Raw genomic sequence first — 15,924 nt, forward strand, 5'->3', positions numbered from 1 at the left:
AGACAGATGATGTAATCACTGAGTGACCAAGCCTGTAGACAGATGATGTAATCACTGAGTGACCCGGCCTGTAGACAGATGATGTCATTACTGAGTGACCCGGCCTGTAGACAAATGATGTAATCACTGAACGTCTTGTCAGCTCTGATCACAATGTTAAGAAGCCTTCCGATGTTTAAGTAGCCAAGATTAACTGGGGATTTTGGGTGCTAACATTATCCAATGGAGATGTAGATGCCAAAAGGCCCAAGACACTCCAGTAGAATCCTACAGACCAGTCCATGTCCAGTAGAATCCTACAGACCAGTCCATGTCCAGTAGAATCCTATAGACCAGTCCATGTCCAGTAGAATCCTACAGACCAGTCCATGTCCAGTAGAATCCTACAGACCGGTCCATGTCCAGTAGAATCCTATAGACCAGTCCATGTCCAGTAGAATCCTACAGACCAGTCCATGTCCAGTAGAATCCTATAGACCAGTCCATGTCCAGTAGAATCCTACAGACCGGTCCATGTCCAGTAGAATCCTATAGACCAGTCCATGTCCAGTAGAACATTACAAACCAGTCCAGTAGAATCCTACAGACCAGTCCATGTCCAGTAGAATCCTACAGACCAGTCCATGTCCAGTAGAATCCTACAGACCAGTCCATGTCCAGTAGAATCCTACAGACCAGTCCATGTCCAGTAGAATCCTATAGACCAGTCCATGTCCAGTAGAATCCTACAGACCAGTCCATGTCCAGTAGAATCCTACAGACCAGTCCATGTCCAGTAGAATCCTATAGACCAGTCCATGTCCAGTAGAATCCTACAGACCAGTCCATGTCCAGTAGAATCCTACAGACCAGTCCATGTCCAGTAGAATCCTACAGACACCGATGTCCGGCTCCCCCTCCTCTCCAGCGCTCCACCACACCGATGTACTAACCACCAGCAGGAGACAATGGCAGCAGAGCATCTCCTTTTTGCCTGACTTTACACACTTAACACTGACCATCCCAGTAGCATGACTCTCTGTTGATGTTGTCGAGGGTTATGTTTGGAATGAGGTTTAGTTAAAGTTAGTGTAAGGGTCATGGTTAGTAGATAGTTCAAATATAATAGCAGATAAAATAGTAGAGCATTCCCAGAGAGCATCAGAAGAACCACTTTTGGGACCCTCAAAATAAAATGTTACCAAAGGATCACAGAAATAACTAATTTAAGTCAGATAGTTAAGAGACGCTTGTTTCCAAAGGGACCCATGGACTACCAACTGAGGTCCACAGGACACCACTCCTGACCCTGAAGCTGTGAGCTGTCTATCCCAGGGAGGCTGTGAGATGTCCGACCAGGACACCAATCTGACCCTGAAGCTGTGAGCTGTCTATCCCAGGGAGGCTGTGAGATGTCTGACCAGGACACCACTCCTGACCCTGAAGCTGTGAGCTGTCTATCCCAGGGAGGCTGTGAGATGTCCGACCAGGACACCAATCTGACCCTGAAGCTGTGAGCTGTCTATCCCAGGGAGGCTGTGAGATGTCCAACCAGGACACCAATCTGACCCTGAAGCTGTGAGCTGTCTATCCCAGGGAGGCTGTCTATCCAAGAGGAAGTTATCCCAGGATGCTATGTAATACTATGTCATCAGCATAAAAACAAAAATGATGGTTTCTCACAGAATTACAGATATCATTAATATGCAGGCTTAACAGTAACAGACCTAAACCTGAACCCTGAGCAACCCCTTTGTCAACTACAAGAAGTTCTGATTTGATCAGAATCATCTGTTATAATAGCCTGAGTTATTTTCCTAAAATAATTCTGAAACCACAAGCAAATGTTCACGGCCAGGATTTATGAGGGTTGTTTCTTCAGCAAGATGAAATGATCAACTGTATCAAAAGCCTTTGACAGTTATGACACCAGAAATGACAGCCATTTTATAAATGTGTATTAGAGGTCTGGAGATGAAGGGAGCCGGCAGACCTGGCTCTATTTATCTGCCTGTGTGGATTTCCTGGTATTAATTCCTAGCAAAGCATCTTCAACTTCTCTTTCTGTGAACAGGCTGAATGAAAAATGTTGGCTATTCACAATGTTCTTTTAGGATTTCTCTATTTTCAGCAATTCTCTGTCATTTTTGAAGTAATTATATTTTGTCGAAATGATGGACTACTGCAGTCTCAGTTGTTGAATCAATCTGGATCATGTACTTCCTAGCATCTGGAGTCAATCTAAATCCTGTGTTCTTCAACATCTGGAGCCAAACAGTATCTTGTCCTCATCAGAATCTGGATTCAGTCTGAATCTTGTCATGGGTCTGAGGATAAATACATTTAATGATGCAGCACAATCCTACCTCACCCTAATCACAGTATTTATTCACTGACTCATGGATGATGTTCAATAATTAACACCAAAAACAGACTATAGAAATTCACTTTCACACAGATTTCAGCATTTATTGTGTTAATGTAGTGTGAAACAGTTCTTAGGTGTCTCTTATCGAGGGCTCGGTTACGTTAATTAGTTACTTTAATTACTGGGTATAGACATCATTTTGCGTTTAAATTTAAGAAAGATTTTTGCTGAATTCACAATAGTTTTGTTTTCTGTTTTTGATGAATCTGCTAGTAAAACCCTGAGAAGGTCCCAGAGCATCTCCCTGTCTCTGGTGGCTACACACTGAAATCCAGTCCTGACGGTCCACCCCCTCATCTGTCCTCCTCCTCTGGCCAAGTCTTGGCCCATCCCCTGTTTCAACAGAGGAATAACCGGCCTGGCTGGTAAATAATTGAGTTAGATTGCTACTCTTCCATGCAGCCGTGTCTCTATAGCTCCAGCTCTAGCCGGAAGGACTTACAGTCGCTATAGAGCTAAAACGGCATATTTTGATGTTTTTTCTGGCTGCGGCACAGAGTGTTTCGCTTGGATTCATTCTCCTGGCTCATTCAGCATAAAAGGAAACCGTGTCATCAACAAACTGCAGATACCACATGCTGCCTCTCTCTCTCCCTCCCTCTGCCTCAATCCTCCCTCCCTTTATCCCTCTCTCCTTATTTCTCTCTCTCCCTCCCTCTCTCCCACTCTCCCTCCCTCTCTCCCTCCCTCTGCCTCAATCCTCCCTCCCTCCCTTTATCCCTCTCTCCTTATTTCTCTCCCTACCTCCCTCTATCCCTCCCTACCTCTCTCCCTACCTCCTGATCTCCCCTCCCTCCCTCCCTCTCTCCCTCCCTCTGCCTCTCTACTCCCTCCCTGCCTCCTTCCCTCTCCATCCCTCCGTATCCCTTCTCCCTCCCTCTCCTCCTCCTCACCCCTTTCCTTTCTTACTCTCCCAATCTCTTCTGATCTCACCCCTCCTCACCCCTTTCCATTCCTTTACACCTCCAAACTGACAGTAAACCATTCGGCTGTAGGAGAGTTATAGACATATCTTTGGGATTTTATGCATTGATGTGATTGACTGTAATTTTATGTCCGGATCAATTTGTGAAGTGCAATGACAGGTTGTGTGTAGGTCTAAATCAGCAAGTTTATTTTTACTAAACATGAACTTGAGTTGAAGCCAAGTCCATGGTCCAGACAGACCCTCACAGTACAATAAACCACACGGGAATTAACATAGAAAATCCAGGAATGTGAATTGTCTTACTTTCAAGATTGTGTTAAAAATATTAAAAATAAAACCTGCCTAAACTGCTCTGATCATTATTGGTGTCAGAGGATGTTTAGGCCCCCTACTGGTGAAAACCACAATTACTTCAGTGTAATGAGAGTCCAAACGTATTCCAAATACATTACCTACATACAGTATACATAATATACATATTTTAAATACATTTTGGTTGAATTTCAAGTGGGCTAAATGCTATTTACAATAACTAATTATAACAATTATGAAATAAGTGGGCCAAATGTAACACTTGGGTATAGTTATTACAATTCAAATACTACTTAAGTACTATTTTAATATTCAGTGTACTTAAGTACACCTGGAGTGGTTCAAAAATAATATAGTTTTGCCTTGCAGATATGGGTTCCTGGGAGTTAAAGTTAAACATAATAAAAATAAAACACTTGGGATTATCTAATCATTATTCGTTTTATTTTGCATTGCATTCACATTTCCATATAATTTAGACACTCCTTCCACCAGGACTGCAGATTTAACACATCAACTAAAAATAGATCATAGAATTTCCCATCACAATCAAATACAATTTCCTCACAAGAATCATTAAAACATGAATGAAACAATGGTGACATCCTCCAATATCGTGTACAATGAATTCAAGTCTGCTCATCACTGCCATTTCTCCATTGGTAAGGCATCAGAAGACACTAAAAGACGCACTCCGCTGCACGCACAGCCAGATTCGAGGGAGACATTATGAACATGACCTCTATCTCCGTCAACATAAAGGACAAGGCCACCAATGGCGGGGGAGGAAGCCTTTCCAGCCTGAGGCTCAACTACAGCAACACAGTACAGCTCCAGCATTCCCCTTACTGTTGGTTCACAGAGATGGAATATAGGGCAATCATATGCAAGGCTTCTTCAGTAAGGCCTGTGTGTAACATGGAAGATATAGACTAAGAGAGAAATAAGATCGGAAGCAGAATCTATTCAGCCAATAGTTTTTCTAACAAGTAAAAAAAGAAAACACACATACTCTGATCATGTTCACCTAATTACTAAACAGACATAAATCAAAGACACAAACAAATCAAAGACACAAACAAATCCAACAATTTTGATCGAAATAAGAGTAAAAACTCGATTAAAACTTAACAGATTCAACATTTAAAGAAAGATCAAACATTTAAACTTAATATATGTGTTATTGATAAATAATGGAAGTATGCATTTATTACTGAATCAACAGTCTTTGGCTTTTTGAGGTGGATATCTCATGTGAGATAAACTAAAAATATTTCACAAATGTTTGATGTTAACAGTGTTAACATGAATAAATACTACTTAATAAGACCTAAGGAACAACCAGAAACCATTGAGATTGTTTGCTCTAACTGTCTTAACAGTATAATTATTAAAACAAATATTGCAAATGATGTGCAAATTGGCAAGCAGCAGTGATTGGCCTACTGATCACTAAAGCAGATAAAACCAAACCCTAAAAACATTCCAGTGATAAAACACCACCAATAAAAGCCTTTCTCCTGTCAATTTGAGAATATATCATCAGTACTACATGTCAGATGTATCATCAGTAAGTCATGTCAGATGTATCATCAGTAAGTCATGTCAGATGTATCATCAGTAAGTCATGTCAGATGTATCATCAGTAAGTCATGTCAGATCCATCATCAGTAAGTCATGTCAGATGTATTATCAGTAAGTCATGTCAGATGTATCATCAGTAAGTCATGTCAGATGTATCATCAGTAAGTCATGTCAGATGTATCATCAGTAAGCCATGTCAGATGTATCATCAGTAAGCCATGTCAGATGTATCATCAGTAAGTCATGTCAGATCCATCATCAGTAGGTCATGTCAGATGTATCATCAGTAGGTCATGTCAGATCCATCATCAGTAGGTCATGTCAGATGTATCATCAGTAGGTCATGTCAGATGTATCATCAGTAGGTCATGTCAGATGTATCATCAGTAGGTCATGTATCATCAGTAAGTCATGTCAGATCCATTATCAGTAGGTCATGTCAGATGTATCATCAGTAGGTCATGTCAGATCCATTATCAGTAGGCCATGTCAGATGTATCATCAGTAGGCCATGTCAGATGTATCATCAGTAGGTCATGTCAGATCCATTATCAGTAGGTCATGTCAGATGTATCATCAGTAGGTCATGTCAGATCCATTATCAGTAGGCCATGTCAGATGTATCATCAGTAGGCCATGTCAGATGTATCATCAGTAGGTCATGTCAGATCCATTATCAGTAGGTCATGTCAGATGTATCATCAGTAGGTCATGTCAGATCCATTATCAGTAGGCCATGTCAGATGTATCATCAGTAGGCCATGTCAGATGTATCATCAGTAGGTCATGTCAGATCCATCATCAGTAGGTCATGTCAGATGTATCATCAGTAGGTCATGTCAGATCCATCATCAGTAGGTCATGTCAGATGTATCATCAGTAGGTCATGTCAGATGTATCATCAGTAGGTCATGTATCATCAGTAAGTCATGTCAGATCCATTATCAGTAGGTCATGTCAGATGTATCATCAGTAGGTCATGTCAGATCCATTATCAGTAGGCCATGTCAGATGTATCATCAGTAGGCCATGTCAGATGTATCATCAGTAGGTCATGTCAGATCCATTATCAGTAGGTCATGTCAGATGTATCATCAGTAGGTCATGTCAGATCCATCATCAGTAAGTCATGTCAGATGTATCATCAGTATGTAATGTCAGATGTATCAGTAGTATGTCTGAGGTAACCAGCCTTTTACTAAGTGTCATTCTCCTCTCCAGCCCTGAGTACTGGTCTCTGGGTTGCCAGGTGTGACTGGGTTGCCAGGTTCCTGATCTACATCCTCTTCCTGTGATTTGTGAGTCAGGGTATCATTAGTAGGGTCAGGAATGACCAGGTCCCTTGCGGCTGTTGGGACTCCTCCAGAGGGAGGTGAGAGCCGGTCTAGGGGATTGGGGTGTCCTACATCAGGGTGATCCAGACACATTTCACCCCCCTCTTGACCTGGCACTGATTTTCCCAGTAGACCTGCTGGAGATGAAGGTATCACCTGGCTCACAGAACACTCCTCTGGAAATGAAGGTATCACCTGACTCTCAGAACACTCCTCTGGAGATGAAGGTATCACCTGGCGCACAGAACACTCCTCTGGAGATAAAGATAAAACTGGGCTCACAGAACACTCCTCTGGAGACAACACAGTAATTACAAGGAACATGATAGCTACTCAAAGCACATGCTAATTCTTACTAACTCAACATACCCAGGAGGCTGTGCTGGTGTTGGTGACATGACATGTTCCCGTCACTAGTCAGCATGGAGACACCACTGGTTGTCTGGCTGACTTCACTGAAAGAGTCCATCTTGGATAGGTCAGGACCCAGAGCCTCAAACGTACTGGAGGAGGAATCTGACAAAAGGTAACATAATATACAGCATAACAACATTAATAATACCAATAATTATGAACGATAACAATCGCCCTTCAGTGCACACAATATTTTATAAAGCCCTTTTTTACATGTACAAAGTACTCCCTTGAAGTATTGAAGCCTTGGTATAGCTGGTTTCTCAAAGAAATTCTAGTACAGGATATGACAGCATTCCCTAGACATTCTCCTAGTAAAGAATAGGACAGCATTCCCTAGACATTCTCCTAGTACAGGATAGGACAGCATTCCCTAGACATTCTCCTAGTACAGGATAGGACAGCATTCCCTAGACATTCTCCTAGTACAGGATAGGACAGCATTCCCTAGACATTCTTCTAGTACAGGATAGGACAGCATTCCCTAGACATTCTTCTAGTACAGGAAAGGACAGCATTCCCTAGACATTCTCCTAGTACAGAATAGGACAGCCTTCTAGAAATACTCCAAGACACTCTTCACTGAAATAATTGTTTAGTCCAGGTCTAGAGTGAATTAAATCAAACCCACATTGTCACATTTATACATTCACTCTTTTTCAAATGGTCAATTAACTTGTCAAGCAGATCCTGACTTTGGACTAGACATGCCCAGTGTCTACTACCAGACTGGTGTTACTGTAAAATACCTACAACTACTACCAGACTGGTGTTACTGTAAAATACCTATAACTACTACCAGACTGGTGTTACTGTATAAAACCTACAACTACTACCAGACTGGTGTTACTGTATAAAACCTACAACTACTACCAGACTGGTGTTACTGTAAAATACCTATAACTAATACCAGACTGGCGTTACTGTATAAAACCTACAACTACTACCAGATTGGTGTTACTGTAAAATACCTATAACTACTACCAGAATGGTGTTACTGTATAAAACCTATCAACAATATCAACAACTACTATCAGGACGACACCCACCCCCACAGATGTTATTTTACTTTTAAATTAGACGTGTCAACAACGAGTAAATAACAGCACAGCAGAAACATTGTTGAAATGGATCCCAGCCGAGCAGTCTATATTATACTGAGTAGGTGGTTACCTGGGTCCAGGACTCTCTGGACAGGAGAGGGTGGGGAGGGGTCCTCAACAGGCTGATCCCCCCTGTGTCCTGCCTGACTAGACAGAGATATTAAGGGCACCTGAGGTGATGCAGAGAAAACATGCTACAGTTTATAAAAAAACACCTGATGCACATAACTAAGGAGATATTTTTCATAAAACATGAATTCTGCATTCAAATTACTAACCCAGATATTGATATCAAAATGTTTACCTGATTTATGAAGAGGTTCACCTCAGTGACCTGAAGAGGTTCACCTCAGTGACCTGAAGGTGTTCACCTCAGTGACCTGAAGGTGTTCACCTCAGTGACCTGAAGGTGTTCACCTCAGTGACCTGAAGGTGTTCACCTCAGTGACCTGAAGGTGTTCACCTCAGTGACCTGAAGGTGTTTACCTCAGTGACCTGAAGGTCTTTACCTCAGTGACCTGAAGGTCTTTACCTCAGTGACCTGAAGGTGTTCACCTCAGTGACCTGAAGGTGTTTACCTCAGTGACCTGAAGGTCTTTACCTCAGTGACCTGAAGGTCTTTACCTCAGTGACGTGAGGGTCTTTACCTCAGTGACGTGAGGGTCTTTACCTCAGTGACCTGAAGGTGTTCACCTCAGTGACCTGAAGGTGTTTACCTCAGTGACCTGAAGGTGTTTACCTCAGTGACCTGAAGGTGTTTACCTCAGTGACCTGAAGGTCTTTACCTCAGTGACGTGAGGGTCTTTACCTCAGTGACGTGAGGGTCTTTACCTCAGTGACCTGAAGGTGTTCACCTCAGTGACCTGAAGGTGTTTACCTCAGTGACCTGAAGGTGTTTACCTCAGTGACCTGAAGGTGTTTACCTCAGTGACCTGAAGGTGTTTACCTCAGTGACCTGAAGGTCTTTACCTCAGTGACCTGAAGGTCTTTACCTCAGTAACGTGAGGGTGTTTACCTCAGTGACCTGAAGGTGTTCACCTCAGTGACCTGAAGGTGTTTACCTCAGTGACCTGAAGGTGTTTACCTCAGTGACCTGAAGGTGTTTACCTAAGTGACCTGAAGGTGTTTACCTCAGTGACCTGAAGGTGTTTACCTAAGTGACCTGAAGGTGTTTACCTGAGTGACCTGAAGGTGTTTACCTGAGTGACCTGAAGGTGTTTACCTCAGTGACCTGAAGGTGTTTACCTCAGTGACCTGAAGGTGTTTACCTGAGTGACCTGAAGGTGTTTACCTGAGTGACCTGAAGGTGTTTACCTGAGTGACCTGAAGGTGTTTACCTCAGTGACGTGAGGGTGTTTACCTCAGTGACCTGAAGGTGTTTACCTCAGTGACCTGAAGGTGTTTACCTAAGTGACCTGAAGGTGTTTACCTCAGTGACGTGAGGGTGTTTACCTCAGTGATGTGAAGGTGTTTACCTCAGTGACCTGAAGGTGTTTACCTCAGTGACGTGAGGGTGTTTACCTCAGTGATGTGAAGGTGTTTACCTCAGTGACCTGAAGGTGTTTACCTAAGTGACCTGAAGGTGTTTACCTAAGTGACCTGAAGGTGTTTACCTCAGTGACGTGAGGGTGTTTACCTCAGTGATGTGAAGGGGTTTACCTCAGTGACGTGGCCAGCTGAAATCTCCAGCATTCTGCTGTTGTCTTCAGGTGAAGGAACAGCTCCGCAATTTTGGTTGCTCAGGTGAACCGGCCGGGTTGGGATGCGGTGCAGGTAACCATATCCAATGCCACAGCCTAAGCTGAGATCAAATAGACAATACTTTAATATATAAAACAGGCCGTATTTAACCAAAACCTCACATCTCCTTCCCCAAGTCTTACCTGCCCTCTCCCCCCCAAGCCCCATTGGGTGTGACCACCACCTCTCTGCAGAGGTCAGTCTGAGTGTTGTAGACCAGTAGCTTCAGAGGCCTGCCCTCGCTGCTTTCTATCAGCGAGAAGAAGTCCTCGGACTGCAGTCAAACAGTCACAGAATCAATACATTACTACAGTCCCAGTGTAATTACATTATACCTACATTATCACAGTCACAGTGTTAATACATTAAATCTACATTACTACAGTCCCAGTTTTATTGCATTACATAAACATTACTACAGTCACAATGTTATTACATTACATTATAGCTACATTACCACAAGCCCAGTGTCATTACATTACAGTATATCTACATTAACACAGGTCCAGGGTTATTATATAACATCTACATTACTAGTCAGGTTTCTGACCTCAAGACAGTACTGAAACGGCCCTGATTAAAGTTTTAAATGACATACGGCTGAATACTGATTCTGATAAAATAACAGTTCTGGTTCTATTAGATCTCAGTGCAGCATTTGACACTGTAGATCATAGAACACTTATACAGTGGGGAGAAAAAGTATTTAATACACTGCAGATTTTGCAGGTTTTCCTACTTACAAAGCATGTAGAGGTCTGTAATTTTTATCATAGATACACTTCAACTGTAAGAGATGGAATCGAAAACAAAAATCCAGAAAATCCCATTGTATGATTTTTAAATAATTAATTTGCATTTTATTGCATGACATAAATAATTGATCACCTACCAACCAGTAAGAATTCCGGCTCTCACAGACCTGTCAGTTTATCTTTAAGAAGCCCTCCTGTTCTCCACTCATGACCTGTATTAACTGCACCTGTTTGAGCTCGTTACCTGTATAATAGACCTGTCCACACACTCAATCAAACAGACTCCAACCTCTCCACAATGGCCAAGACCAGAGAGCTGTGTAAGGACATCAGGGATAAAAGTGTAGACCTGCACAAGGCTGGGATGGGCTACAGGACAATAGGCAAGCGGCTTGGTGAGAAGGCAACAACTTTTCAAGATGAAGTCAATCTACCTTGGTCTGGGGCTCCACGCAAGATCTCACCTCGTGGGGCATCAATGATCATGATGAAGGTGAGGGATCAGCCCAGAACTACACGGCAGGACCTGGTCAATGACCCGAAGAGAGCTGGGACCACAGTCTCAAAGAAAAACATTAGTAAAATCCTGCAGCGCACGCAAGGTCCCCCTGCTCAAGCCAGCGCATGTCCAGGCCCGTCTGAAGTTTGCCAATGACCATCTGGATGATCCAGAGGAGGAATGGGAGAAGGTCATGTGGTCTGATGAGACAAAAATAGAGTTTTTTGGTCTAAACTGCACTCGCCGTGTTTGAAGGAAGAAGAAGGATGAGTATAACCTGAAGAACACCATCCCAACCGTGAAGCATGGAGTTGGAAACATCGTTCTTTGGGGATGCTTTTCTGCAAAGGGGACAGGACGACTGCACCGTATTGAGGGGAGGATGGATAGGGCCATGTATCGCAAGATCTTGGCCAACAACCTCCTTCCCTCAGTAAGAGCATTGAAGAAGGGTCGTGGCTGGGTCTTCCAGCATGACCACGACCCGAAACACACAGCCAGGGCAACTAAGGAGTGGCTCCTTAAGAAGCATCTTAAGGTCCTGGAGTGGCCTAGCCAGTCTCCAGACCTGAACCCAATAGAAAATCTTTGGAGGGAGCTGAAAGTCCGTATTGCCCAGCGACAGCCCAGAAACCTGAAGGATCTGTATGGAGGAGTGGGCCAAAATCCTTGCTGCAGTATGATCTATGTAATTGCAAACAAAGGTTTCTGTACCAAATATTAAGTTCTGCTTTTCTGATGCATTAAATACTTATGTCATGCAATAAAATGTAAATTAATTACTTAAAAATCATACAATGTGATTTTCTGGATTTACTTTTTTTTTCTTTGTTAAGCACACTGAATTGTTTCGATGTTTGAATTGTGCTATATAAATAAACTTGTTTGCTAGTCTCGGTGTTATTGCATTACATGTACATTACTAGTCTCAGAGTTATTACATTATGTCTACATTACTAGCCTCAGAGTTATTACATTATGTCTACATTACTAGTCTCAGAGTTATTACATTATGTCTACATTCCTACAAGGACAGAAGCCATCACGGACGTTCACAACACAAGGAACAGAAGAGGAAAACCATCCATTTGAACTATTCATATTCATTAACATGATTTGAAATTTGGGGAAAATCTAGGGATCTTACTCTTACATCTTGTAAGACCTGGTCAGCTCCAACAACGTAGTCTTCATGCGCCTGCAAGCCAGCCAAGGCTGCCGGGGAATTAGGCTCCACGTCCTTAGAAAGAACGCACAGAGGTTATGATTACAGATTTTCCATTCCAAAGGAAAACCACATTCATACATATTTGAAATTCCCAGGGGTCTGCAATTTGGTGTCTGACATGTGACAAGCCACTATAACAAAGCTACACCAAAGACTCACAAGGACGTGCCAGACGTTCTCATTGGCTCCCTGGAAGCTGCAGAAGCGGACAGATGCCCCTAAGAGCCCCTGGCCCCCCCACATGTTGCTGGGTACAACCTCCAGCTCTCTGACCCGAAGGGCTTTGCTGCTCCACACCTCCAGACGCACCGGCTTCTCTACGTTGGCCTTCAAAAGGTCCTTCAGCAGGTCATTTTCTCTGTTCTGGAGGGAGGAAAAGGGGGCGGAACAGGTGAAGGCAGGAGAGAGGGAGGGAAGAGCGGAGCGGGGGAACATGAAATAAGAGATGGTAAATACAGCTGGAGACTTCAGAACACACACGTCGGTAAAGAGAACAGGAAAGCGTCTCCTGCCCGTACGAGAGGAGAGCTATCCATAGTAGTTTTATTCCAAAACTGACCCACCTCTATCTACATAAAAGCATTGTAATAGAACATTTTGATTAGTGAGCAAGGGATAAGGCAATTATACTGTAGAATATATAGGTCTAAATATTGTATGCTGTCTCAAATATGTGTATCACACAGATTAAATAAAAACTCACCAGTCTGGTGTTTCCTACCGAAAGGATGAAGTCAAAGAATGGCTCCAAACCAGCATGATGAGCCGGGGAGTTCACTTGGACCTAAAAGGAAACAGAATAGCCTAATAAATGACAATATTTTACGTTACCTTCTCTCGGCTTATGGTGATGTATTGCACCCTTGTGGCAAACAATAGAATTGCAGCTTGCACCGCGTACAGAATAGCACCCTATTCCAACTTGTCCAATGAAACGCGTGTGTATTTACCCACAAATAGCATGGCAATGTCACTGCAAAGGGCAGTGAAGTCAGGCCCAATATTAATACTGTAGCCAAAACGTAACCAAAATAAGAAAGTTAGTTTACTTGTCAAACGACAGTGAGACATACCATGGGGGCACCTCACCAAGCCATTAGACAGCGGAACGAAATCTATATCTCATTAAATGTAACTCAATAACCAAAAAGTTTCTGATATTTGCAACTGCAAAATAAAAAACCTATCAAATATGTATCAAACTGGCAGCCTTATTCTCAACTCTGCTGCAATATCATACTACAGTGTTTACTAGTCTGGCTACCAGCTTGACAACACCCTATGAAGGAAAAGAACTATTAAGCAAGTGCATATGAAGGAATGCATTGAAGCCTTTGCTGTGCAGGCCAACTAGCATTAGCAAGCTACTGTACCCCATGGACGTGGTATCCACTTGTTCTCCCATCGGATACTATTGAACTTTGAGTTATACCCATCGCAAGCAGAGCCGGCAACTCTGTCTTTTTTAAACTAATGCGACAACACTACTGTCACTGTGATAGTACTGTCATTTCTTAAGTAAATGCTGTTTTACTCAACGAGCTAGTAATATGTCCCTCCACGTCGTACGGAAGCTCTGTTAAACTGCCAGGCAAAAGTAATATATGAAATGACAGACGCGTCGTTAAAACTATCGGTGTTTGATTGGCCTTCCCTTCCAGGATGTTTTTTCCGTTGCTTAGCAACTGGAGACGCCTAAATTATGGGTCTGATTCTGCAGCAGTCTGCAGGCCGCACAACGCTGATTAATGAAAGCTACTGCCACTAGATGAATTAACATTGAATTATAACCTTACCAGGAATATATGGCTGACAGGTCCAGTGTGTTTAGTAGGTTTATAGCTACTGCGAAAACGTTTATTAACTACTGTAGCTCAGTTGTTTTACTTGGAGGTTATTTTGCCACGGTTGGTGTGGTGTCTTAGGCCGGTCTAGGTGATGTAGCCTAACGGAAACTTAAGTTGGGTAGCTAACACATGTTTGCGTTCATTTTCGGGTATTAATACAGTATAAATACATAGAAATATACAATTTCAAGAGGCCATGAAAGAGATGGACCAGGACGCAACCCTGTACCGAAAGATGGGCAAAGCCTATGTGAAGATTCATCAGTACAAACAGGTAATTCATACAGGCAAAACTGAATCAAAGATATTCCACACAGTTTAAGAACAACTAGTGCTCTTTGCTAATGTAAGACATTCACAATTTAAACTTTGAGAGCTACAGCTGTGTCTGTCTGATGAGTACCAGGCTAAGTTTCACTATTATCTTAGATCTTAGACCTGATTAGTATTTTAATCTGTCAATCACTGTAATGTTATTATTATTTCTGACCAACCTGTTCCTCTGTTCTCTCAGTCACTGTAAATGTTATTATTTCTGACCGAATTGTTCCTCTGTTCTGTCAGTCACTGTAAATGTTATTATTACTGACCAAACGGTTCCTCTGTTCTGTCAGTCACTGTAAATGTTATTATTACTGACCAAACGGTTCCTCTGTTCTGTCAGTCACTGTAAATGTTACTATTTCTGACCAAACTGTTCCTCTGTTCTGTCAGTCACTGTAAATGTTATTATTTCTGACCAAACTGTTCCTCTGTTCTGTCCATCTCATTGCACACCTGAGGAGTCAATGGGAAACAATAGTTAGAAAAGTTCCTCTGTTCACAGGATTATTTTCCAGGTATCTTTGATGTACTACGTTGTATCATATTATATGTGTTGTGTTTATCCAAAACCAAATAGGGGAGACATTCCCTCATACTTGCAAAGTAACATCAGCTATCCACATTCTATTCCTAGAGCCAGTGGTGTCCTAGAGGCTTGCATGGTGAAAAAACTAAGCACTTCAAGCTCCTAGAAACTGAGTTAGTAACTTCCCTAATTTCCATAATTCCAGACATTAACCCTAGTCTAATCTAGACTGATACCAGAGGTCAAAGGTTAATGCTGGGTTGTCCATCTTGATCAACAATATAAAGACTAGACAAAAACCCCACCAGACAAGACACACCCTCCCCCCCGCCGACCTTATGACCTACAGAGCTGTACAAACCCAGACGAGTTCAATACAGATTTATTCTGCTTCTGGCATTTGTTGACATTTACATGATTTAGCAGTTTATCTAGACCTCCTTGCAGCAGTGACAGCACACCGCCCCCTACAGGATGCACCATGCTTGTACCATGTGACATACAACCACACCCCCTAGTGGTACTGTCAAAACACAAACAGTTTGTAAAGACCTGACAGGCAGAGGCAGGCTGGAGATACTGTTACTGTTTGGCAAACGAGGCCTGTAAAAATCCCCCCGCCAAAATCTACCACAACAGATGGATTGAACTTTCTGGTACAAGGTTTTCTAGTTAAGCGACTGCATCATAGAGGCCAGGCTGAGGGCAGGGTTTAGATCAGGTGGTGTTTATTGTGGTTGACATGTGACTCCAGGATGACTATGTCACACCATGTCTTCGCCATGGAAACAACACAGGGATTCCAGAAGTTCACCAAACCACCACGGTCAGGGCATCCTGTGGACTTCAATGACACACACCACCTCAAGTGTGAAAAAACCCCAATAGCTTTAAAATGGAAAAGAAAAACAAGGACTCAAAGA

At 42.6% G+C, this 15,924-nt stretch overlaps 1 protein-coding gene across 3 annotated transcripts; it reads right to left on the reverse strand.

The window, feature by feature from the left end:
* Window positions 1-4,077: 4,077 nt before the first annotated feature.
* On the reverse strand, window positions 4,078-13,883 carry LOC105026591 (Golgi reassembly-stacking protein 1). 3 transcript variants are annotated; one of them, XM_013131305.4, is made up of 9 exons: window positions 13,678-13,883; window positions 13,008-13,088; window positions 12,464-12,667; window positions 12,230-12,316; window positions 9,966-10,096; window positions 9,742-9,883; window positions 8,153-8,252; window positions 6,935-7,081; window positions 4,078-6,819 (listed from the first exon to the last, which is right to left on the reverse strand). In XM_013131305.4, exons 1-9 carry the CDS (start codon window positions 13,738-13,740, stop codon window positions 6,437-6,439), a joined length of 1,338 nt encoding a protein of 445 aa, XP_012986759.1. In that variant the 5' UTR covers window positions 13,741-13,883; the 3' UTR covers window positions 4,078-6,436. The 3 variants fall into 3 exon arrangements, with proteins under 3 accessions (XP_012986759.1, XP_012986760.1, XP_012986758.1); XM_013131306.4 differs by having other exon boundaries at window positions 8,153-8,225; window positions 12,224-12,316; XM_013131304.4 differs by having other exon boundaries at window positions 12,224-12,316.
* Between the last annotated feature and the right edge of the window lie 2,041 nt (window positions 13,884-15,924).

Source organism: Esox lucius, chromosome 21 (assembly GCF_011004845.1).
Source record: "Esox lucius isolate fEsoLuc1 chromosome 21, fEsoLuc1.pri, whole genome shotgun sequence".
In the NCBI taxonomy this organism is placed as follows: Eukaryota; Metazoa; Chordata; class Actinopteri; order Esociformes; family Esocidae; genus Esox; species Esox lucius.